Below are 26967 nucleotides of genomic sequence, written 5' to 3'. Positions count from 1 at the left end.
TCGAGAGGTCTCAGCCTGATGGATAATGTTAAGGAGTCGCCTGGTAGCATCTGATGCCTGGCGGAAAGGTGTAAATCCCGTTTGGTCTAAGTGAACAATGGAGGGGAGGACTGCTTGGATCCTATTAGCGAGCAATTTAGCATAAATTTTTGCATCTATGTTTAGGAGGGTTATTGGCCTAAAGTTTTGAGGAGAAGTAGGGGCTTTCCCTGGCTTCGGGAGGGTGATGACCAATTCTTGAAGCATTTCAGGGGGGAACTTAGAGGAGGTGGCAGCTTGGATAAAGACAGGTAACAGATGGGGTGAGAGGACGGAACAGAAGCGTTTAAAGTATTCGCCCGACAGACCGTCAGGGCCAGGTGATTTGTTGGATGGTAGGGCCGATATGACGTCTGCTATGTCTTGTGTCGTGAACGGGGCATTAAGGAGTGCCAATTGTTCCACCTGAATAAGCAGTCCTCTAACAAACGCTTTGTGGGCGTTCCACACCACAGCCGGGTCGGATACAGAATGTTGGTTGTGGGCAAAAAATTGTTCAAGTTGGTCGGAGATGTAAGTGGCCACATGTGGTTGTTGGAGTAAAAAGTTGTTGGTTCGCCAAATGAAATGGGATTGTTGGGACGATTTGTCTGAAAGGGTGAGTGTCAGTGGAGCATGGTCCGACCAGGCTATCGTGTGGATCTCAGAAGATAAAATATTTTGCAATAACCACTTATCCAGTAGGAATAGATCAATCCTGGAATAAGTATTGTGGCTCGGGGAAAAGTATGCGTAGTCACGCTCTTCAGCGTGCTGGCACCGCCACGCATCGTGGAGGTCTTGGGAATGAAGTAGCTTTTTCAGCTTTTTCAGGTGGGAGTTGTGGCGCTTGGAAGGGGCAGTAGAGTCTAAAGTCACATCTGGAACCGTGTTGAAATCTCCGCAGACATTTAAATGTCCCTTGTGAACCTTGGCAGCGGCTTTGAGAGCTTTGGATAGAAAAGTAATCTGACGTTGGTTGGGTGCATATACGTTGAGGATTGTGTATTGCACATTGTTTATAGAACACACAAGAAGAAGGTAGCGGCCATTGATATCCATTGTCAAATGGTGTTGTTGGAAAGAAACAGAGTCTCTGACAGCAGTCATCACCCCCCGTTTTTTGGCATTGAAGCATGAGTGAAAAATGTGGGGAAAGCTTTTATGACGGCAGTATGGTAATGGTGATTGCGAGACATGTGTCTCTTCGACACAGAGAACGTCACTGTGGTGAGCGATGGCGGTTGACCACAGCGATTTCCGCTTGGCTGGGTGGTTTAATCCCCGTGCGTTTATAGATAAGATCGTGAGTGGCATGGTGCTGAGGTGGCTAGGTAGGTGGTGTAATAGAGTTACTCACAGTTGGATGTGTTGACTCCGAAGGGATATGTGGGTGACCAAGTCCAGTGGATCACGTAGAGCCTGGTTGGCTGGGAGATCGTCGCTGCCCAAAGCGCTGGAACAAAGTGAGCTTGGACCAGTAACTGCAAAAACAACACAACAAAAAAGAAAAACGACAGGAAAAAAAAAAAAAAAACAGTAACACCGCAGATGAATGAAGACTATGCCTTAGATAGATGTACCTGTGGCAGCGCCTAGAAGGCTGGTGGAATAAGGTACTAGTAGGTAGCGTAGCCTTGTGATATGTGACACGGAACAGGTGCTTGTAGAACTGCACTTGGTATGTGAGTAGATAACAAAAGCTCTGTGAGGAGAGAAAGTCTATCCAAGAGTAGAGAAACACCGGTAGGGGACACTGACTATGTGTACTACCAGTGGGTCGGGGGGAAGAGTCTTTCAATGGATCCCTGAGAGGGGGACAGAGGAGAGCGCTGGAGCGTCATGGGGCCCGCTACACATGATGGTCATGGGCGCTGGCGGGAGTCCCCAGTAGGGTGATTCCTGGGCTGGCGGGTTCTAGAGGACATGGTCTGCATAGGTTCGTCCCTTGGAGGGGTGGGTATGATACCCCATGAGTTGAGCAGTCGCATGCCATTATGCATAGAGGAAATGGTATGGGGGATCCCATTTTTGGTGACTAGGATAGTCGCCGGGTGTCTCCATTTATAGGGGATGTTGAGGTTCATCAAGGCTTTGGTGATGGAGCTAAGTTGCCTCCGCAGTTGGAGCGTATATTTAGAAGGATCCACAAATAGTTGTATCCCCTCATAAGGAGCTGGGAGTGTGCGTTGGAGACGGGATGCAGCCAGGAGATGATCTTTAGTTTGATAAAAGTGCACTCTCATAAGGGTGTCCCGCGGTACAGAGTCAGCAAGATGAGATGCTTTAGGCAGCCTGTGTATGCGATCGATAGTGAGGTCCATAGCAGAGCAGTCGGGGAGCATGGCCGCCATAAGGGAGCTAGCATATTTGTGGAGCTCGCTCTGAGGAACAGACTCAGGAATACCACACAGTTTGACATTATTGCGTCTAGAGCGGTCCTCTAAGTCTGCCAATTTAGCTTTAATCCAGTGCTGTTCATCTCTAGTCTCATCACAGGTGTCAATGATATCATTAATGATGTCAGTACAGTCAGCCATCTGAGCCTCCACAGAGTTGAGCCTGTGATCCATCCTCTGCACATCAGAGGCAATTTCACCAAATAAGGATGACAGATTCTGAAATAGGGAAGATTGGAACGATAGCAACATGTCTTTTAATGTAGTGTCCAGAACAGGCTGGCCTGTGGTGGGGAAGTCCGCAAATGAGGCCTGTGATGAGGGGTTAGAGAGGAGGCTAGTGTCCTGGCTGCTGTGTGGGAGACCTGAGGGCTGCATCTCCAGTCTCATGCGGGCTTTCGCAGGGCTAGAGGAGGCTGGGGAATAATCTCCTGGTCTGGTGGGAGATGATGGGGAGGTCTGGGGCGGCAGTACCTCAGATGGGACCCCGATGTCTTCCGGTGGCTGTGTGGAGAAGAAGGCCGCAGGAGCGCCGGCGCCATCTTGGCGGGAAGAGACCCTCGGCAGGAGTCGGGAGAAGAAGGCCGTGAGCTTTTTCGGCCGGTGATCGTCCTTCCTCTTGCGGGACATTCTGAGCATGCTGTCAGCGGGTATCACCGGAGCCGTTCAGTGTGGCGATACGCGTTTCGGCGGGCTGTCGTCGCTGGATACTCTTCTCTGTCCTCTCAGAGCAAAGACTTAAGCGGCCATCTCTGGTGCCGGCAAGCCACGCCCCCCTTACATTACATTGTTAAAGGAGGAAACTCAGTTACAAAAAGGGTTTGTAGCCGAGTGCCTCAATTAAACCTAGAGCTTCTATAGCTTTTAAATTAAAAATCTAGCTAGCTTCTCGCTGCAAAATTATTTGATCAAATTTACCACCCCTAGGATTCTCCATGATTCTTTCTAGTGCTGCAAATCAAACTACTTTGATTTTTTTTTTGTGATATAATCTTATGTGTCTACCTATGGGTGTTGATAGAAAGTTCATTTTGCCATAGTATATATGAACGATTATTCTGCGCCAAAATTGGTGCTGGGTTTTGCCCGCATAAAATGCTCTGCATTCGCAGAACAGTTCCTATTGTTTGGCAGTTAACATGGTTTGTAATCACATGCAGATGCCCATCAGGTAGGTATAGGGATTGTAGTAAAACATACAAGTGTAGCGCTGTCAGTAAGTAGAAAAAACATATAAATGAAAATAAACCAACCAGTGTTAAATTGTGTGTGTGACAACCAAACAATATATGCATCAAAGTCTGATTCAAGAAAATCTTTTGTGCTATTAATTGCTTATATCCATCACACTGATACAGATTTGGTGTAATGGGTTAGAACACATTACATTACATCACATCACATTAGGAAGCTTATGATCTGAGCTTAAGGCGTACGGGTGGGAGGAGTCGTTGTCCTATGATGCCATTTCACCAAATCTGTATCCGTGGTGAGTTGATGATCTGTGCACTGTACTTATACCTTTGTGAATGTTTTTATCCCATTTTTTTATCAATAAACTCATTTGGTATAGAGAGCACTATGGTTTCTCCATTTTTGATTTTATGATATATTCAACGAATATTAAGATTATGAGATAGAGGACTAAGGATTCAGGGGTGCCACCAGAGGATATGTTCCAGTACCATATTAGGTGGAGGACATTAAGGCTGGTTTGACTCTGTGTGGCGTAGTTTACTGGAGGTGAGCAGGAATTTTGGTAGAAGGTGGTGGGCACTGAATATGTTGGATATAAGCAATTTATAACACTACAGTTGCACAGTATACAGTGTATCACAGTGTACAGTATATCACAAAAGTGAGTACACCTCTCACATTTTTGTAAATATTTTATCATATCTTTTCATGTGACAACACTGAAGAAATGACACTTTGCTACAATATCAAGTAGTGCTTGTACAGCTTGTATAACAGTGTAAATTTGCTGTCCCCTGTGTCATGGTCTTGGGCTGCAGCAATGCTGGCAGCACTCATATGTCTATTTCCCAAAGACAACCTCTTGATATGATGCTGAGCACGTGCACTCAACTTCTTTGGTCGACCATGGTCTTATAGCCTAGGCCATCTTCATGTAGGGCAAAAATTATTTTTTTCAGATCCTCAGAGAGTTCTTTGCCATGAGGAGCCATGATGAACTTCCAGTGACCAATATGAGAGAGTGAGAGCGATAAAACCAAATTTAACACACCTGCTCCCCATTCACACCTGAGACCTTGTAACATGACACCGGGGAGGGAAAATGGCTAATTGGGCCCAATTTGGACATTTTGACTTAGGGGTGTACTCACTTTTGTTGCGAGCGGTTTAGACATTAATGGCTGTGTGCTGAGTTATTTTAAAGGGACAGCACATTTTCACTGTTATACAAGCTGTACACTCACTACTTAACATTGTAGCAAAGTGTAATTTCTTCAGTGTTGTCACATGAAAAGATATGATAAATTATTTATAAAAATGTGAGGGGTGTACTCACTTTTGTGAGATACTGTATATTGTTTGGTTATCACACACACACATGATTTATCATTAGTTGGTTTTTGTCATTTATATGTTTTATTCTACTTACTGACAGCACTACACCTGTATGTTTTAGTATTGTTTTTTGAGGTAGGTGGACACACACTCTTAAAAGTATGAGCAGCAGTCATAAATGTATTTTCTTTTGTTTTTGTGTTTAAGCACTTAAAATTGTTTAAAAGTATATGTTTATTTTGGTTGCACTGATTTTTTTATACACCTACAGGTTTTATAGGGATTGGCTTTCATAGATCCAATGACAGAAGTTACATGTCCCACATTTCAAAGTTCCTTTTAATTCTAGATCTACATCTTTTACATCTTTGAAGTAACTCCTAAGGACTCTCTTTTACAGAATGTGCTCTTTTGAATGTCTCTGTTTCAGGATGTTTTGGGGCCTGAAACAGCACCTCCTCTTTTTTACATTTATATGCCTCGTATGCTTTCCATAGGATTGTACATGAATATCCTCTAGTGAGCAACCTATCCCGCTGTAGGTTGGCCTCCTGTTTTAAATGTTCCTCACTAGAGCAAATCAGTCGAAGTCTTAAATATTGAGAGTATGGTATACTGTGTACAAGGGGTTTCACATTTAATAAAGTATTCCCAGCTGTGGGTTTTCAATATAAGGTAATTTCTATCCTTCCCTCCTCCTGTATCAGAATCTGAATATCTAGGAATGGGATGATCCTTTCATCATATTGTAACGTGAGTTTTAAATTAGTCATTCCTGCCTAGAGTAACCATGAATTCATAAAGTTCTTCTACGGACCCCGGCCGTAGCATTGAAACATTGTCTATGTATTGATTGTTAAACCTAAGCTCAATATCTCTTCTGCTTTTGTGAGAGTGTGTGATTATAGGTTAATAATATTTAATCCTGTGGAGGATGACTTAGCTTTATGACAAATGGGTCCATTGTTCCTGTGGGGTGTCTGGGCGTGTTTGAAGTGTCTTGTGTGAGCAACCCTAAAAAATCCTCTGATTCATTGTTATCCAAATTGTGTGTATTGTCTGTGGATCTTTTGGTTTCAACGTTACTTACATTCCCATGTAATGTATTTACCTACATATGGCAACCCTATATCTGATATACAGTCAGGTCCATAAATATTGGGACAATATTTTGGCTCAATACAGCACCACAATGGATTTGAAATGAAACAAACAAGATGTGCTTTAACTGCAGACTTTCAGCTTTAATTTGAGGGTATTTACATCCAAATCAGGTGAACGGTGTAGGAATTACAACAGTTTGTATATGTGCCTCCCACTTTTAAGGGACCAAAAGTAATGGGACAGATTAAAAATCCTAAATCAAACTTTCACTTTTTAATACTTGGTTGCAAATCCTTTGCAGTCAATTACAGCCTGAAGTCTGGAACATGCGCATACTGTCTTCAGTTCCTGCTTGTTCTTGGGGCATTTTCCCTTCAGTTTTGTCTTCAGCAAGTGAAATGCATGCTCAATCGGATTCAGGTCAGGTGATCGACTTGGCCATTGCATAACATTCCACTTCTTTCCCTTAAAAAACTCTTTGGTTGCTTTCACAGTATGCTTCAGGTCATTGCCCATCTGCACTGCAAAGCGCCGTCCAATTAGTTCTGAAGCATTTGCTGAATATGAGCAGATAATATTGCCCGAAACACTTCAGAATTCATCCTGCTGCTTTTGTCAGCAGTCACATCATCAATAAATACAAGAGAACCAGTTCCATTGGCAGCCATACATGCCCCCACCATGACATTACCACCACCATGCTTCACTGATGAGGTGGTATGCTTTGGATCATGAGCAGTTCTTTTTCCTTCTCCATACTCTTCTCTTCCCATCACTCTGGTACAAGTTGATCTTGGTCTCATCTGTCCATAGGATTTTGTTCCAGAACTGTAAAGGCTTTTTTAGAAGTTGTTTAGCAAGCTCTAATCTGGCCTTCCTGTTTTTGAGGCTCACCAATGGTTTACATTTTCTGGTGAACCCTCTGTATTCACTCTGGTGAAGTCTTCTCTTGATTGTTGACTTTGACACACATACACCTACCTTCTGGAGAGTGTTCTTGATCTGGCCAATGGTTGTGAAGGGGGTTTTCTTCACCAGGGAAAGAATTATTTGGTCATCCACCACAGTTGTTTTCCGTGGTCTTCCGGGTCTTTTGGTGTTGCTGAGCTCACCGGTGCGTTCTTTCTTTTTAAGGATGTTCCAAACAGTTGATTTGGCCACACCTAATGTTTTTGCTATCTCTCTGATGGGTTTGTTTTGTTTTTTCAGCCTAATGATGGCTTGCTTCACTGATAGTGACAGCTCTTTGGATCTCATATTGAGAGTTGACAGCAACAGATTTCAAATGCAAATAGCACACTTGAAATGAACTCTGACCCTTTTTCTGCTCCTTGTAAATGGGATGATGAGGGAATAACACACACCTGGCCATGAAACAGCTGAGCAGCCAATTGTCCCATTACTTTTGGTCCCTTTAAAAAGTGGGAGGCACATATATACAAACTGTTGTAATTCCTACACCTTTCACCTGATTTGGATGTAAATACCCTCAATTAAAGCTGAAAGTCTGCAGTTAAAGCATATCTCGTTTGTTTCATTTCAGAGCCATTGTGGTGGTGTATAGAGCCAAAAAGATTAGAATTGTGTCAATTTCCCAATATTTATGGACCTGACTATATATATGTGTGTGTGTATATATATATATATATATATATATATATATATATATATATATATATATATATTGTGGCAGGAGGTCAGGTAAATCTGTGAGTGTTGTCACAGATGGGAGATACATGTCTGCTTGGTTTAGACAATGCACCAATTACTATAGGGTGTCGGCTGCAGAGGTAGCCAGCAGGAAGGTGTAGAGAAGTTGGGAACCCTTCAGCTATTCAGAAGGAGGAAGTTAAGGCCTCTATAATTTGTCCAGAGGAAGTCTATTGATTGCTAACTCCTGACGCCGTGTGAATAGAGGAGGACAGTCAGATGGCTGCCTCCTGAAGCTGTGTGAGCTGGGGATAGGAGAGCAGTCAGATGAATGCCTCCTGAAGCGATGTGCGCTGAGGAGGATAAAAAGACTGAAGCCTTCTCAAGGTGAGGTCTTGGATTGTTTTCTATGTGAAGAGAAAAACAAAGGAATGTTTTCTATGTGAAGAGGTCAATGAACATTTTCTATGTGAAGAGAAAAAACAATGAATGTTTTTCTATGTGAAGAGAAAATTAACCATTTATTTTTCTCTTCACATATAAATAGACTATTGATGGTTTGCTGTAGGATCAGCAAAGTCTGCCCAACAGTAGGTTGGGGACAGACTCCTTAGGTAGGATCCTGTGTGTGAGAAGGTAGCCGCCCACAGTGGCAAGGATTTATTTTGTGTTTTATTTTATTTTTGATGTTTTGATGCTTGCACTTGTGTGAATAAAAATTGCAAGAATAAAACCATACACTGTTGTTTGCAACCACTTCTCGGCTATCTCCCTGTGTAACGAACCCCAAAAGGGGTCATCCACACCCGCCACCGAGCTAGTCCTTCACATATGGTGGAGGATGCGGGCATAAGCAGAGATCCCTGCAAAGAAGTTCATCTGTCCTATGAACTTTATCTGGTGCATAAGACTGCACGGTCTGTGTGTGCAGGAGAGGAGATCCTGCAAGAGAGAGAAAAGCTACTTGATTTAAAGAGACAGTGGTCTCAAAATTTTTTTTTGGACTTTGAGAAACTTGTGGTGAAGTGACTGAAGATGGGGTGCTCAAAACGCCTGAAAGCAGCAAAGATAGCTAAAATGAGACCGAATTCTATGGATGGAGGGGATGTTACCGCCTGAACGAGCCCCATCCATGCTTAAACGGAGTCTGCTAAAAAGAGAGGTTGTCCCTAGCAACACTGGGGCAAATGTGGATTTTCAGCGAAGCTTTGCAGCTCAACAACAGGCTCACCAAGAGAGCATGGCAGCTCACCAAGAGAGCATGACAGGCTGGAAACAGAGATGCCGGCAGCAAATGGAGGCCCGCGGTTTGGAGGAAACCGAGTATGTGTGCAGGGCTGAGCTGGAAACCTTGCAACGGAGAATGGAGGAAAAGGAACAAGCCCTGGAGGTACAGTTACAGTGGGACGAAACCACTGCTCTTCTTTTTTCCGAGTTGAAAAAACGTAGAGAGACTATAATGGAGAACGATATCATCCTCATGGAAAAGGAAATTGAAATTCAGACTTTGCAGGAACAGAATGTCTCTCTGAAAACTGCCTTGTCTCTCTGCTACAAGGAGAAAAATGAGAGAGAGGCTAAATTACTGAGTACTGTGTATGAGCTCACCACTTTGAGCAATGTGGTAGATGAATTACGTATAGACTGTGAAAATTGGAAGGCTGCAGCCCAACGTGTCCAGCAGCAGTTAAAGAAGAAAGAAGCCTGTGTGGCAGAATTACATTCTTATTCCCAGAAACTAGCCAATGAGGTGAAGGCTCTTATGCAGGGAAAAGGAGATTCTGAACACAAGAGGAAAAAAGTAGAGGCACAGCTGCAGGAATCGCAAGTTAAGGTGTCAGAAAGTGACCGATTGGGTGCTAAGCTGTCAGAGAAGGCAAACCGACTGCAGGTTGAGTTGGACAATGTCACAAATCAGCTTTCTCAAACAGACAGCAAATCTAGAGAAATTGACAAAGATTTCTCTATCTTGGAATCGCAGCTGCTCTTACAGGAAGAGAGATGTCAAAGGCTGTGTTTTAGCACAAAACTCAAATGGAAGATGAGAAAAATGGCGTCCTGCAACAATTAAAAGAGGAGGAAGCGAAGAAAAACCTATCAGAGCAAGTCGCAACACTGCAAGCTCAGATAGCAGATATGAATAAACTAATGGAAGAAAGCGTTTGTTCATTAGAGAGTGTTGAAGATGTGAAAAAGAAACTGCAGAAAGACCTTGAAGCTGCTAATCAACGCTATGAGAAAAAAACAGCTGCTTATGACAAGCTTGAGAAGACCAAGACAAGACTTCAGCAGGAATTGGATGAACTGAGTGTGGATCTGGATCACCAGAATTAGATTGTGTCCAACCTGGAGAAGAAGCAAAAGAAGTTTGATCAGATGCTTGGTGAGGAGAAGACTGTGTCTGCAAAATATGCAGAAGAACGTGACCATACAAACGCAGAGGCTCGGGAGAAAGAGAGCAAAGCCCTGTTCTGGGCTCGCTCCTTTGAGGAAGCTCTAGAGTGTAAGGTTGAACTAGAAAGAGTTAACAAACAGCTGTGTACAGAGATGGAAGATTTAGTCCGCTCCAAGGATGATGTTGGGAAAAGCGTTCAGGAGCTAGAAAAGTCTAAGTGAGCCTTAGAATAGCAAGTAGAAGAGATGAAGATTCAGTTGGAAGAACTTAAAGAGGAATTACAGGTAACAGAGGATCTGTTCCAAAGAGGGGATAGTGCGCCTGATACAGTTTATAAAAGGATCAGTGTTTTGGGGTCTGTCCTGAGTGAGCATCAGAAATTTGATGACATGTTGTTTGAATCACCCCTCTGGATTAAACAGTTCCTTCAAAAACTTCAAGCAATGGAAAATGTATCATTAGAACTTCAGCAAACACAGGAGCTGTGTAAGAAATGTGATGATTTCTCAGTTCAGGCTGAAAGTCTAGTAAAGAAGGCAAGTGATATAAAGCTTGGAGAAAAAAGCAAACACCACCTAGTGGTGAAAACGTGAAGCAAATTAATAAGTGCCTTTCCGGGAATATTTCCAAAATGGAACTGGTGAAAGACAGGTGGCAGAAGTTTGAGCGTGATCTTGAGATACATTCCATGTGGAGTTCAGATAAAGAAAAAGAGCTACAAGGGAAAAGTAATGCAATAGCAGAAAGTGCAGTGAAGAAACCTGTAATAGACTGTGTTGCAGTTCCATGTTTCTTCACTGATGCAGAGAGTAGGTCTGTAATGGATACCACCCAGATCGCTGGGTTCAACTGTCTACAGCTAATTAATGAAGCTACTGCCTTTGATCCATATGATGGTGGAAGGAAATTTGATGATGTTCTGGTTGGCTACTTCTGTGAAGAATTTGGCAAGAAATATAAACTGGATATCAAATCAAATAGTAGGCCTTTACTGCGACTCGCTCAGGAGGGCGAAAAGCTTAAGAAGTTGATGAGTGCAAATGTTTCAGATCTGCCTCTAAATATGAAATGTTTTGTGAATGATATTGATGTCTCTGGAAAAAGGAACAGGGGTCACTTTGAAGAAATGTGTGACAGCCTGTTGTCGCAAATGGAAGGTCCTCTACACAGCATCTTAGAGCAAGCCAAGCTCAAGAAAGAAGATCTTTCCCTTTTACAACAAAGAGTCAATGATTGTGTACAGCTGTATGGAGAGGTAACTCAAGTAACAGAGAGACGTCAAGAGTCCCTGTCCAAATTAGGAGACTTCTTAAGAATAAATGCAGACTCTCTAGGGGTCCTTCAAACCTTAAAAGAAACAGTAGTGGGAACAGTCAGCGTGGATCAAGACAAAACAGGTCCACTAGAAAAAGTACAGATATTACTTGGAACAAAGCTAAGTGAAGCAGAGGTTCTCAAAGTTTTGTGGAAATCATTTATTGATTGCAGAGAAAGGCGGCTCAAGACTGGTGAAGACATTAAGACTAGCACAATTGAGTTGCCTATGGATCACGGTCCTCCATGGCGGATAGGACAGACGGTTATGCAGGACAAACTTGAGAAGGAGCTAAATGATGCCAAAAATGCAGTTGAGGAATATGTATATGAGATGAGGGACAAGCTGTGTGGCATTTATGAGAAATCTGTCAATGAAGATGACGGAAACAGTTTCGTCCTGAAGCTTGAAGATACAGAGAATTGGCTATATGAAGATGGAGAGGATCAGCCAAAACAAGTGTATATAGACAAGCTAACAGACTTAAAGAAAGAGCCACCCCTACAAGCATTGCAACAAAGGTTAGCAGTTGTTAATGAACTGGGGAGGGAAATAAATTCATATCAGCATGAAAGACAGTGGCTGATGGAAAAAGCAAAGCAGATTGCTCAGAAGGATGTATCTCTGGCAGCTGAAGCAGACAAAGAATCAAATAGACTGAACATTACTTGGGAAGATACTAGGAGGCTTATCAGTGAGAGTCAAGAGAAGTGCCTGACACATGCGTGCCTGGAAAACTGTGTCCCAACCCCAGGGTTGAGACAAGGGGGGGGATGTGACAGGAAGTCAGGTAAATCTGTGAGTGTTGTCACAGATGGGAGATACATGTCTGCTTGGTTTAGACAATGCACCAATTACTATAGGGTGTCGGCTGCAGAGGTAGCCAGCAGGAAGGTGTAGAGAAGTTGGGAACCCTTCAGCTATTCAGAAGGAGGATATTAAGGCCTCTATAATTTGTCCAGAGGAAGGCTATTGATTGCTGACTCCTGACGCCTTGTGAATAGAGGAGAACAGTCAGATGGCTGCCTCCTGAAGCTGTGTGAGCTGGGGATAGGAGACCAGTCAGATGAATGTCTCCTGAAGCGATGTGCGCTGAGGAGGATAAAAAGACTGAAGACTTCTCAAGGTGAGGTCTTGGATTGTTTTCTATGTGAAGAGAAAAACAAAGGAATGTTTTCTATGTGAAGAGGTCAATGAACATTTTCTATGTGAAGAGAAAAATAAATGGACTATTGATGGCTTGCTGTAGGATCAGCAAAGTCTGCCCAACAGTAGGTTGGGGACAGACTCCTTAGGTAGGTTCCTGTGTGTGAGAAGGTAGCCGCCCACAGTGGCAAGGATTTATTTTGTTTTATTTTATTTTTGATGTTTTGATGCTTGCACTTGTGTGAATAAAAATTGCAAGAATAAAACCATACACTGTTGTTTGCAACCACTTCTCGGCTATCTCCCTGTGTAACGAACCCCAAAAGGGGTCATCCACACCCGCCACCGAGCTAGTCCCTCACAATATATATATATATATATATATATATATATATATATATATATATATATATATATATATATGGCTTTGGCAGTATATTTACCTGAGGCTCTGGACATCGTATCTTTCCTAGACATTCATTGTCATAGATTTCAGCCCATTGAACACCTTGACTGTCTATGAATTTTCTTTAAAAAATGCCATGTGGACCTTTATTGAACTACAATGTACATCTGAGGTATGAGCTTGCAAATTCATTTTCAGTGTTATGAGCAAGTTTATCTCAATATATATCATATATTGGTAATATCTGACTCTATTATATATGCATTAACTTTAAAATCTTTATATCTAGGCAAGATCGGTTTAATAAATCTCTGTCATTTACATTGAAGTGGCCTGCTTGAACCTTTATGTCCGCCCCCCAGACAGTGAATATGTGAATACAATCTCTAATACGAACTTTGTTCATTTTAAGATAACTGTTTGTACCTCCACTATTCAACAGTCCTGAAGCAGCTACTTGTGAAACACGTCGACCTACCATCAGATAAGAGCATTTGTATTTATATACTTCACTATCAGTAATATTCCGCTCTTGTCTATGGTTAAAGTACATAGGGTACATAAAATACTATTAAAGGGAGGATAACTACTCCCCTTTTCTTCTTTTGGAATGGGTCGGCTGTGGTAACATGGCCCATCTTTTTTTTTTATATTTTATACTTATGTTGTTTGTTCAAATAAATTAAAATTTTGTTAAATTTATCTTGTTCATGTGTCTCATATTTTGCCTTTAAAGTCCAATTTTGTGTACAGGGGTCTCTATATGAAAAGACCTTTTCCTTTCTTTTGTTGTTTAATAGGATGTTGGCACGCTCCACAATGCTCTCCCCCTTTTTTGCTTTACATATGATAAGCTCTTTTGATTTTACTAATTGTGAGTCGTTAGTTGTGTTTTTCCAATATTTGTCATGTTAAACACTGGAAGCACCACCTTCATGTAGTATTAGTATAAACAATGTTAGCAAGATACAAAATACTCACAAGATTCAGGTTTAAAAAATGCTCCTCTGTAGTGAGGTGTCCCTTTGGTCTCTTTGAAAATCCTCGCACTGTATCCACGGGCTGTGGAGGTAAAGGGAGGTCTGTAGTCTGTCCTGTGGCCACCAGGAAGTCCAACAAAACCAGCATGGAAGGAACGGAAATGACGTCACTGGAAATGGGAAGACAGCCGGGAACACTGCACAGGATTGACTATGCGATCGCAGCATCAGCTCCTTTTACTAGCCTGAGGCTCACCATGCTGGTTTTGTTGGACTTCCTGGCAGCCACAGGCTGGACTATAGACCTCCCTTTACCTCCACAGCCCGTGGATACAGTGTGAGGACATTAGGAGAGACCTGAGTGACACCCCACTATAGATGAGCATATATTGTGAGTGTTCTGTATCTTGACAATTTAAGTGTTTATACTATTACTTCACTCAGGTGGCGCTTCCTGTCTTTCCCTCTTTTGCTTTATTCCACAGAGCTGGCTTTCTCTGAGGATAGCTGCCGCCATTAATTTATTACATGGACTCGAAGTTCAAGTTTTAGTAGTACTTCTTATGGACTACAATTTTGTCTGTTCTTAATGTACCTTTTTATTATTATTTTACATGTATACATTGTCTTTGTGCCAGCAGGTACTGTACTAAATGTCATGTTACCTGCTACACTTAGTCTGTGCACTCTGCTCTTTTTGCTTATATGAAATAAGGTAGGTTGTGATTGGTCCTTGTGTATGTACTTCTGCAACAGAGCCTTATTTTCTTTGTGCTAATACACTGTAAGGGGGTGTACATTTTATTCTCCACCACAGCCTAGCCCAAAGTCAGCACAAATTAGATCTGTGAGGCTATATTAATTTCCAGCTTGCACTCAATACTTCATAAAGTGTTTCTGCAATAGATATGCATGGATACTACATGTTTATCTCTTGTATGCAGGATATGGGGGTATGTAATCAGGGCTGTATGTAATACCTGAGCCAAATAGAGAGGTCAGTAAATTCCTTAATTACAATTTTACATTAGGCTATACAGGTCATAGGGGGACGTGTGTGCCCTTAATTTGTTATAGCCTCACCTTGGTGTGGTCCAATTATTGCAATACAATATGTATATTTTGAGTCAGCCTTGGGTAAAATCATAATAGGTTAGCCAGAAGCCAACATGTACATGATGGCTATGTACTCCAGTTGTTTCCTCTGCAGTTTAGGTCTCCTGCACTTTTTTTTTTTTGTTTTTGTTTTATACCCCTCTGTTGAGAGGTTCTAATGCCTGTGGTCCATCTGTTCAAGTTCATGGTCAGCTCTTTCTAAGGAGAGCTCTCTAGGCTTTTTCTTCCCCTCCTTAATCTAGCAAATTCTCTCATCCTCTTGTGCTGTTCTGGAAGGCGAAGACTATACTTCAGAATTATACTTGCCAGTAACTTTAGGAGGGTTCAGGGACAGCAGTGTTCTCACCCCTGTATTAGCCCCCCGATCACACTTGAGCGATTCTACTGTGTTGCTTTTTTGGCGCAACACCATTCATTTGAATGGGCCTCCCTCCACTCCAAAAACGTGCTAAAGAGGGGCCAGATTTTGGCACTGATCCAAGCACATTTTGTGTAGCACATTTTTAGGCGTTTTGGTGTGATCGTTACCCGTGTTTGTGGTGCTATTAACAAATAATGGCACCACAAGCGTATTGTGCGTTTTAGTGTGTTTTTTAAACCGTTATGCTATGTCTAGGTGTGAACTGGGCCCTGCAATCATTTTTTATTATACACGTTTTTCTTTAGATTAGGTTCTTTGGTTCCCTTTTATAACTGACCAATTCAGCATAAGGTCTCACTTTTAAGTTATTTTTTGGTAATGTGTTCTTTAAGAGGAGCATATCTCTCATGCTGTCCTGTAAGACTCCTGGAAATAGAGTTACTGGTAAATCTAGCGCAGTATTTCCTGTAGCACATTTAAGTATTGTAAATTTATGTTAACTGTTGCCAGCAGGTGTCAGCAAATGTGCCTAGATTCCAATAATTCTACAAATATGCTTCTTTGTATTGTTGTACCCTACAATTATATTTGATGTAACTTTTTAGTTTCTATGAATGCTGTTCTGGATCAACAGTAATTATAGCTGCCACAAGTGTAATATACAGTATATAATTCCCAGCAATACATACAAACCAGATTTTTAAAACATTCATTAGTGCGTTAGTTACTGTACATGAAGCCTATCACATTCAGTTTAAAACTGAATTTAAAAGCGTTTTAAAAAAAGAGGAAAACGCTACTGAATCCCTTTACTTAAATTGCATTCAATAAACAGTGATATGTAAGGTGAACTACAGTAGGCATCTGCCAGCACTGTTTTAATGGGATAAATAGTTGTAATATGTAAAGAAAAAAATGACTACTATTATGCAAAAATGTTATGAATCAAATGTCGGAAAAAAAAAAAGTAAAATAATTTCAGCTGTTACATAAAAATCAAACTTCCTACTTCACCTACTAAGTTTTAAAATAGTTGCATTGATCTAACAACTTTATATAATACCATACAGGAGTCCACATAGTAATGTCTGGTTTTAATGATTGCAGGACACCTGTAGGTAGCTCAGAACACCCCCAGGTTTGCTGCTGGACGCCACTGCAAGTTCTACATGATAACTCTGAAGTCTTGTTTCCTGTCAAAGCTGCTGGTTCCTATTCACATTCAGGTAATTGGTATAAAATATAATTTCTCACAAGGCTCAGTTGAGTGCCGTGCTGGTTTATTTAAAGTGATATTAAAATATTTTTTTTTTTTTTACAATAATAAGTATGTTATACTTACTTGCTCTGTGCAGAATGTTGCACAGAGAGGTCTCTTACCTCTTTTCTTTTTTTTCCTTCAGTCCCCCCGGCTGCACTTTCCCCTCCTCTTCTCTGAGTGGATAGTAGCAAGTTGTTTGTTGTGGGATCACTTATTTTTTTTCAAATATAAAATTTTTATTCAGGAATATTCATACAAAAAAAAACAAAATACAAACATTTACTTCAAAGTGAAATTTACAACATTTTTTAACACGTAATTTAATCTTCCTCTTCCACTTTTTACCTCTTATATTCCTACATTTTTTCTCTTTTCCCTCCCTCCCTCCCTCCCTCCCTATCAAAACCCAAAAGACGAGAAAAAAAAAAAAAAAGGAAAACCCCCATAAGTTTTCTCTCCTCCTCTCTCTCCCCCCCTCACCCCTCCATCCACAGCCAATGTTCAAGTGATCAAAGCAATCAATAAGTTTTTCCAGATTACTTATTCCTATTGTAAGTTGTTTCCCTTCTTCCGAGATTATGAATTGACTCCACTCCTCCCATATTTTCTTATATCTTCCCTGCCTATTCTGAGAGGATGCAATCATTTCCTCCATTCTCCTTATTTCCTCTACTCTATTTACCCATTCTCCTATCGAGGGGGGGGTGTGCTTTTTTCCAATTACTCGGTATACATGCCTTTGCTGCATTTATCAAAAATGGGACGATCGAGTTTTCATAACTCTTTGTCGGTATATCCGACAAGTGCAGCAGAAAAAGGGCTGGTTTTTCCTCTATTCTATTTTCAGTAAATTTCTGGATTACCTCCTTTACTCTTCCCCAAAAGGGTTTAACTTCTGTGCATGTCCAGAGAATATGGACTAGCGTGCCTATTTCTTTTTTACATCTCCAGCATTCACTGGTTTCTCTTGGATACCAATTATGCAATTTCTCAGGAGTAATATACCATCTCATCATGAACTTATAGTTCATCTCTTGAGTCTTGGTACATCTTGCTGGTTTAAAAGTTAGTCTCACTATTCTCTGTACCTGCCCTTCTGTTAACTCAAACCCTAAATCCTTCTCCCACTTTCCCACCCACTGAGGTTTAACTTGCTCTTCTGGTTCCATCAGTAAATCGTAGGAGATTGACAATGTACGTAGTAGTTTCCCTGGTTCTACACATAGCTTTTCAAATTTTGTTAATGCTCTACCATACTTCTCTGAGCCCTGTATGGAGTCCAGGAAATGATGTAGTTGCGCTGCTTGCCAGAAAGACAAGCTATATGCACCATCTCTCTCCAGCAATTCACTGATCGAAACCCAGTTATTTTGTATAAGAAATGATGAAGCCTGTTCCTGTTTCTTTTCTCTCAGCTGTATAAAGCTTCTGGAGTCTAAGCCCGGAGTAAACTGCGGATTCCCTAATATTGGAAATAAAGGTGATTCCTTCTTCGTTAGTTTACTATATATGCTCGGATGCGAGCATATCCGCAGTGTATTTCCTATTATTGGGTGATTTTTCAATTCCTTAGGTAACCACTGGTAGACCCATATCGCCCTCTTTAAGTCTATTTCTGTTTGAGTCTGTTCAATTTGTACCCAAAGTTTATTTTCTGAATGATGCCACCAATCCAATATCCTGCTCATATGTGCTGCAAGATAATAGACTCGGACATCTGGTACAGCCAGGCCCCCATTCTTTTTCGGTAGGGTTAAAGTTCTACGTGCTATGCAGGGTCTTTTATGGGCCCATATATACTTTACAAAAAGAGAGTGTATTGTCTTGAAAAACGCGCTTGGTATCTTAACTGGCAAGGCACGTAATAGATATAAAAATTTAGGTAGTACTATCATTTTTAATAAGTTGCATTTACCGAACCAAGAATGTAGCCCGCCATTCCACTGTTTAAGTAGTTTCCTAGTCATTTCCAAAAGTGGTAAAAAATTAAGGTCAAACACCTGTATTAACCTTGCTGGTATATAAGTCCCCAGGTATCTCACTGCGTCCTCCTTCCATTTAAAACCAAAACTGTCTCTTAATAGGTTAATTTGAGCTATAGATAATCCTACGCCCATTGCTTCTGATTTTCCATAGTTAATCTTTAAATAGGACAAGTTGTTAAATTTTTTAAATTCCTGTAGGAGATTTGGCAGTGAGATACCCGGTTTAGTCAGGGAAAATAATAAATCATCTGCGTAAGCAGCTACTTTATATTGCACTTCTTTTACCTCTATCCCTTCAATATCCTGATTCAGTCTGACTCTGCACAGAAAAGGTTCCACCGTTAAGGCAAACAGGAGGGGTGACAGGGGACATCCCTGTCTAGTACCATTCCTTATTGGGAAAGCTTCTGATAATAACCCATTGGCCTTTACTCTAGCTATCGGTTCCGTGTATACCCTAGTAATCTTCTCTAGCATATTTTTTCCTAATCCGATGTGTCCGAGTACGGAAAACAGAAACGGCCATCCCACTCTATCAAATGCCTTCTCTGCATCCGTACTCAGCACAACATAAGGGATCTTTTTTTCTTTTGCTACTTGCATCAAATTGAGGATTCTTGTTGTATTGTCTTTTGCCTCTCTAGATGGCATAAAGCCTACCTGATCTAGGTGTATTAATTTTGGAAGGAATTCTGCCAATCTACTTGCCAAGATTTTAGTCAGTACTTTTAAATCCACATTTAATAGGGATATTGGCCTATAGCTGCCACATGCCGCTGGGTCTTTACCCTCTTTTAATAATAACGAGATATGAGCTGTAAGTGTATCTCTCGCTAGTTTCCCTTCCCGACCTGATGCATTATACAGCTTTGCCATATACGGTCCCAAGATATGGAACAGTACCCGGTAATATTGTACCGTTAGGCCGTCTGGGCCAGGCGCCTTCCCGGGATTCATGGCTCTAATTGCCTGTTTTATTTCCTCTAGTGTAATCTCGGCTTCCAGACTTTCCCGGTCCTCCTCTGAGAGTCTAGGCATCTGTGACTGTACCAGATACTGATCCATATCTTGCTGTTGAGGGGGTGCCTCCTGTAGATTATATAGAGAAGTATAATATATCTCAAATTCTTTCAATATTTGTTTTGGCAAAGTCTTTTTAATTCCCTCTCTTGATGTGATAGATGGTTTATAAGCTCTTGTCCTCTGCTCACGCACAGTTCTAGCCAGTACTTTCCCGCATTTATCTCCCGCCTCATAATTTAACTTGCGGCATCTTTGTAAGGCAGCTTTTGCTTTATACTGTAACAGGTCTGTTATCTGTTTCCTGACTAGTTTTAACTCAACCAAGGTTACATCTATTGGTCTTTGTTTATGTTCTATCTCTAGTTCTCTAAGTTTTCCCAATAGCTGTGACAATTGCTCATTCCTTTCTTTTTTAATACGTGCTCCATGTTTTATAAGGAGTCCTCTCACAACTACCTTATGTGCCTCCCAGAGTATTCCCATCTTACAGTCTGGTTGTTCATTTATTTCAAGAAAACTTTTAATTTCTTTCTCAACTTCCCTTAATATCTCTTCCTTTTGTAGCAAACTTTCGTTTAGCCTCCAGAAGCTCCTCCCCTGTGCAGAGTTCACCACCAAATTATACAGCAAGGATATAGGTGCGTGGTCTGACCATGTGATACTACCTATACTTGTTTTTTGAACTGATTGTAATTGTGCATGTGGTATAAGAAAAAAATAAATTCTAGAATAAGTCTTATGCGGCGTAGAAAAAAAAGTGTACTCTTTTTCAGAGGGATGTTGTAACCGCCATGCATCTATAAGTTGAGCTTTATATAGTGTCTTTAAAATTTTTTTGTTCCTTCCTGCTGAAAAAGTCGATGTCCCTGTAGATATATCCAATGCTGGTGTTAATGGGCAATTAAAATCTCCTCCCATAATTAACTGTCCCTCTGAGAACCTCATAGATTTCTCTATTACTTTAGCTATGAACCTTTCCTGTCCGTTATTGGGCGCATAAATTGTTGCTATTGTTATTTGTATTTCTCCTATTTTCCCCTTAACAAACAGAAATCTTCCTTCCGGGTCTTGCATTTTATCTTGGAAAGTCCAAGGGACAGAGTTTGCAATAAGTATGGAGACTCCTCTTGCTTTAGATTGTGTATAAGTGGAATGATATACATAAGGGAAATTTCTGTTTTTAAGAAAGGGTAGTTTATCCGTCCTGAAATGCGTTTCTTGGATCAGCGCTATACTAGTATGTAACTGCTTTAGGTCAGATAATAGCATGCGTCTTTTTTCTGGTACATTAAGTCCCTTGACATTATATGATACCACCTTTATATTTTCCATCCTTAGCTCGTGACGCAAAAACGAGCAAAAGGAGGAAGAGAGAGAGAGAGAGAGAAGAGAAAAAAAAAAAAAAAAAACCCCTCCGCTTTCCCTAAACCCCCACCCCCCCCTTTACCCCCCTTCCTACAGGTTCGAGGGGGACGATCTCCACAAAAGAGCGGCCCTCTCCCCCGTAGTTTCGGATAATAACAAAACTTATCCTTATTTCACACGGTCACTTTCGTGCCACTTGTGTGACTCTATAGATAGGGTCGTGCCCTGAAGTGATTCTCTGTGGACTCTCCTCCACCTCCTCCCGCCGTTTTTTATGTGCTCATTCTATCCTTATTTTATTCTAAGATTTACCGGAGTTTCCTTTTCCCTTCATATTCTTCAGTTTCCCCCAGTAAATAGAGGCCTTCTCTTCTCATTAAATTACCAAAGGGCATTAAAATGTCTAAATTATGACCCTGGGGATAGGTGGGGAGGTAGCAGGTTTGAGAATAACCTCCCTTTTCCCTTCTCTCCCTTCCCCAACCATCCCTCCCCCCGATCCCCTGAGCGTCATTCATCACATAATAAACATCACAACATTTTCAAATTCACTAATTCAATCCCCTCCTTCTTTCCTCCCCCCAATTGTTAATCTATCAATCCCCCATAAATTTAGTGATTAGAGGAATAGCTTCCATCATAGTTTCAAAATTGTGTGAAAAAAAAAAAAAAAGAAAAGGGGGGGAACCCCTCCCCAAAATCCCCCAAAAATTAGTGATTAGAGGAATAACTTCCATCATAGTTTCATAATTGTGTAAAAAAAAAAAAAAAAAAAATCACTTATGCACTTGTGTCACAGTTTATAAAATGGTCCACTCTTTGCGCCACAATAAAAGTGATTAGTGTCTCCCGCATTCAGGGTTGTGCTCACCTCCAGGTTAGACCTGTAACTTCCAGGTTAAACCACACTTTCCCCACCTTGGGGTGTACAGAACAGGCTCCAATTTACTACTCCCTCTACCTCTGTTTAGTTTCTGGGGGCCACTAGTCACTCCTTGGGATGCAGTATCTGACTCTCTAAGACTATGACCCTAGAAAAGTTTTTGAGCACTTTATATCAATTTATCATTGAATATAAATAATATTATGAATTTATATTGAATGTTTATTTTCACACACTGGAAGATATCACTATTTATACACAGGCACAGAAGTAAATTGTGAATGCACTTGAAGCACTTTATATTATTTTCTTACTGTATGTAAAAAGGATATGAATTTATATTAAATGTTTTATTTCTATACACTGGAAGATATTTTCCCTTACACACACTAATAGGGGAAGGTGCAGCAATATTTATCAGTATTGAGTAAATTACAAATGAATCTCAGATATATACATATTGAAAACTATCTACTCACGACTTGGTTTTGAAAACATCAAACATCAAAGATCAATAATGAAAACATAATGATCCAATAGATACAATGCTATAAATATAAATTAAAATCCCAACTTAATCGATACGCGTGTAAAGTATTTATCTTGCATATCCAAAAGACCGCCTTCCTTTTTAACAGCAACTCCCGATTTCCTTCCTATTTTATGTATATCTTAAAGAACATTTTTTTTTTTTTTTTACATTTGGATAGTGGAGAAGCATGAGAACCCCTATCAGGATTTTATTGCTGTCTCTGTCCTTGCTGGAGAGAGTTACTTCTCTCTTTTACTGTTATTGGTAAGAATGTAAGTAACGGAAAATCCAAAAAATTTGGTTTTCATCAGAGCAAGAAAAGAATAGAATTTTCTTACAACCTTTTGTGACCTTTGTGCCAGTGTCACTTTGGAGAAATTTCGTCTTGCTTCCTTTTTTGTCTATTGGCGGGAAGTGAAGGCCCCCCCCCCCCCGTAATGCGACATAGATGGCAAAAGAACTGACTGCTGTAATAACTGTAGTGCTACCCCCATAGGAGCCGCTGATTAAGATGGGTCCTCTGTTCTTTGCCTCAGCCTTTTCCAAAAAAACCTCATCCCCTCTAACACATCAGGTTGAGTGTACAAACATACAATATCACAAGAAATCAATGAAGGTAATACATAGTGTAGCACTGTCCCCTTGAGGGCTGCTGGTTGATGGGTGTTCCTCAGCAATCCCGTGACCCTGTAATCCGTCCAACCCACCTGACACTCTAGGTTCTGACATTGTAAGTATACCTTTAAGAACACACTGACACAAAAGGAATGATGTTTTGCTTTTTTACTTAAAGGATAAATTGGTATAACTCGATCAGTCATTCAAATCCCACCAAAAACAGTGAGATTCAGCAGGACTGGTATATAAAGAAATAGCAAACAAAGGATATCAATGAACAATAGTGACACAATATTTTCAGATTGTGAGCAATGACTGTTAACTTTTATAGCACTACTATAACTGTTGCTTAGAGGAAAGAACTTAGAACTGTACCAGTGCCTGTGACTATTCTAGTTAATAGTGCAATAAAGTACATTCTGTCCCCTTTAAGTTATACCAGGTATTAACCCCTCCCCTAGCAAGCCCTTGCTAAGCCTCCGCCGGCATTTGGAGCTCTTATCACTGTCCGCTCCGCTGAGGACGAGCTCCGCACTCGGGTTAAGCCTCGTGTCCTAGGCCTCAACCACCGACAGTTCTGTGAGCACTCAACAGACTGATCCACACTTACTGGGTCCTGGAAGCAAGAGAGCTTGCACACTCTGAAGCAGATATGTTTATAGTTTCTCCCATGGTCCTTCAGTTCCCCATTGCTCCCTGGAAGTACAGTTCCTTCAGCAATCCAGATAACAGTCTGCTCTCAATACAGAACTATATCCCAGGTTCCAGGAAAACTTAATATATTGTGATTAAAAGTAAGGACTAGTCATAATATGACATTTTGCATCCAGATCAGCATATGCAGTAACAAGGTTACTTCAAGTGCAGTAGTAAAGTTTAATCTACTGTGTGCTGGAACTATACTGCCAGAGCGCAGTTATGGCCATGATGCTAGTCCTAGACTGACTGGGTTTGCACTGTCCAAAAGAAAATAAGGATGGTAGCAGAGGGGCAGGAGAACAAAGGGGCTTGAAGAATAATTATTATGTGAGGGACTGTCCTTTTGAGATGTTCTGCTGGCTGTCTTTGGGGTCCTTTTAAGAGCGTTGGTGCACTTAATGACAGCCCCAGTTAGCCTACTTACTGTACGGTATAGTCTTGGCACAGGTGTAAGGTATATATGGTTCAGGATGCAGTAAACGTTCGGTATAATGTGTGTACAGGTCGTCGAGGGTGGGTCCTGGAAGGACACTAGATTTCCTCTCTGTTTGGGCTGTGGTCCCTTTAAGGGAACAAAAGGGGTTAACTCATTGATCAGAGGAAGTGGGTTTAAGAAAGACAGGAAGTTGTAGATTAGTGTGGTGGAGTATAGAGGAGACTGAGGATGGTGGATGATGGACTTTTGTACAGCCAAGAGCTTGCATGTCCGTATGCTGACTGGGAACCTGTTGCCAGGGGAAGTTACCCTCTGCAAAAGTGGGGACTGTTTGACTTGAAAAGCAGATCTGAACTCTTCAAGTCGATGATACTGTTTTTCCTTGTTGTGTTTTTTTGCTGCTATGAAGCCTGTTTAGGTCAATAAACATTTATTTCATTGCAACGCCTGTGTCCTGCGATCCACCTGATTCCCCAAACATTGCAACTGGTGCAGGATGTGGGGCTGGACAGAGTAAATGGCACAAGAAGAACAAAAAAATGTTTTTTTTTTTTTTTTTTGCATTGGACTGAAAACTGACATTTAAAGGAACAGTACATTTGACTTATGTCCTGGGTTAAAGCTGCACTAAAAGTTGAAACAATGGAGGAGCTAATTAAACAGTTATCCCTGGCCAATATGCAGACTCGTCATGAGGAAGCTAATCAGCGCTTAGCAACCCAGCTGGAGGTACAACAAGCTTACCACAAAGAGGCTCTGGCTCAGCAGCAAGAAAGTACTCACCTGTTGGTAACCCAGCTGGAAGCCCAGCAAGGAGCTATACAGACTCAGGTGAATGCCTTACAAGAGGTAGTACAGCACCTTTTCCAGAGTCATGAGCAGGCAGTGATGATGTAGAGGCATTCCTTGCTACGTTTGAGAGGACGGCAGAGAGAGAAAGGTGGCCCCAGGACCAGTGGGCCGGTCTCATTGCTTCTTTCCTCACCGGAGATCCTCAAAAGGCCTACTTTGATCTGCTGCCTGATGAAGCGAAAGTCTATGAATGATTAAAGGCAGAAATTCTGGCTCGTCTGGAGATAACTACGGCCTTTCGCGCCCAACGAGTGCACCAGTGGAAATGATGTCCAGACCGGCCTCCGAGGTCCTAAATGCATGACCTGGTGCAACTGGTAAAGAAATGGCTGCAGGGCAAGGTGTTGTCTGGCCTCCAAATTGTGGAACAAGTTGTGTTGGACCGATACCTGAGGTCCCTGCCAGACGACCTTTAACGATGGGTCTGCCATGGAGACCCCAAAACAGTGAACCACCTTGTTGAGATGGTGGAAAGATATAAGGTAGTGGAGGATATTCTTGGCCCTACCAAGCACCCAGCATGGCTCGGCCTGTTCGGTCAACTGCAGTGACTCAGATGGAAATCCCTTGGAACGCTGGAGCACCAATCTCACAAGGCCAAGAGTCGCTCCTTGTGCCTCCTCAGAGGTCTGTTCCTGCTTGGAAAGTGGGGGATGTACAATGTTGGCGGTGTCATTCCTGGGGCCATATCCGGCACACTGCCCACTACAACAGGAGCCCATGGAATGCGGGGTTCTCCAAAAGGGGTCTTTTTATGCCCATAAAGCATGCACAACACATCTGGATCTTGGTGAGGGGAAGTTCGAGTGTGAAGTTTGAGTAAACCACCTTCCTGCCAGGGCTTTGTTGGACTCAGGAAGCATGGTGACCCTGGTTCATCCCAGACTTATTGGGAGGATCGGCCCGGTAAGAAAAACTTTATGGGTCGTGCGCATTCACGGGGACACTAGAGCAGGGGTAGGGAACCTATGGCTCGCGAGCCAGACGTGGCTTTTTTGATGGCTGCATCTGGCTCACAGACAAATAGGGTCTCCTGCTATGAGTATATCATTATTAGCCCCGAGTCGAGTCCATGCCTGCGCGCTGTGGCCACACTGGTTGCTAGTGTGCCGCTTGGCGTCTAGCAACCAGTGATGTCACGTGACGTCAGCGTCGTCATGTGACAGCGGGAGAGCCTGGGCAATGGTAAAAACCCTCCTCCGCCCCTAAATTGACTCCACCCACCACCGGCCACCTCCCTCTTCTCCAGGCGGCAGCACAGGCTCAGCGTAGAGCCGAGGGAGGGCCTGAGGGGACAGTTCAGTCAGTCAGACTCAGTGTAAATATTTTGCGTTCTGTGCTTCCCCTGTCTCAAATAATTGCAAATCCTCTTTCAGAAAGAGTATTTGCAATTACTAAGTTGAGACAGGGAAGCACAGAAAGCAAAAAAATATAGGCTAGCCTGCACCTTCTTGTTTATCTTTTATTCACAGTTTACAGAGGCTCCCAATACCCTCACTGAAGAAGTGCTGCAGGTCTGCAGCCGTATATACAGTGGGATTTTTTAATAACATTTCCCCAGACATTGACATTTTGGCACATATGGGCTTACACATCCACTTTGTTTGCGCTAAGGTTATTTCTCCTTTCCATTGTTGTGCCCTGCAAATCGCACTAGTGTGAACGGGGGAGTCAACTTTAATATTTCAGCGCCTTTAACCACTTCAGCTCTGGAAGGTTTTACCCCCTTAATGACCAAGCCATTTTTTGCAATTCGTCACTGCGTTACTTACTTAAATAAAGGTTCCCTTCCCGACCCCTGAAATATAGTATATGGCTCTCACGGAATTACATTTGAAAATATGTGGTGTTCGTGGCTTTCTCAGCCAAAAAGGTTCCTGACCCCTGCACT

General features: G+C 41.8%; 1 protein-coding gene across 1 annotated transcript in view; it reads left to right on the top strand.

Moving 5' to 3' along the window:
- The window catches only part of SNX29 (sorting nexin 29), a gene marked incomplete at its 3' end in the record, with an annotated part of 1499164 nt that overhangs the window by 537510 nt on the left and 934687 nt on the right, over positions 1–26967 (top strand). Inside the window, exon 8 of the mRNA XM_082261720.1 lies at positions 16530–16648. Within this exon, the coding sequence (XP_082117846.1) occupies positions 16530–16648 (119 nt within the window). The remainder of the gene's footprint in view (positions 1–16529; positions 16649–26967) is intronic.

This window comes from Pelophylax lessonae (genome assembly GCF_965119305.1).
Source record: "Pelophylax lessonae genome assembly, chromosome: 6".
NCBI lineage: Eukaryota > Metazoa > Chordata > Amphibia > Anura > Ranidae > Pelophylax > Pelophylax lessonae.
Note: the sequence above shows the minus strand (reverse complement) of the source record. Positions and strands in the feature narration are given on the sequence as shown.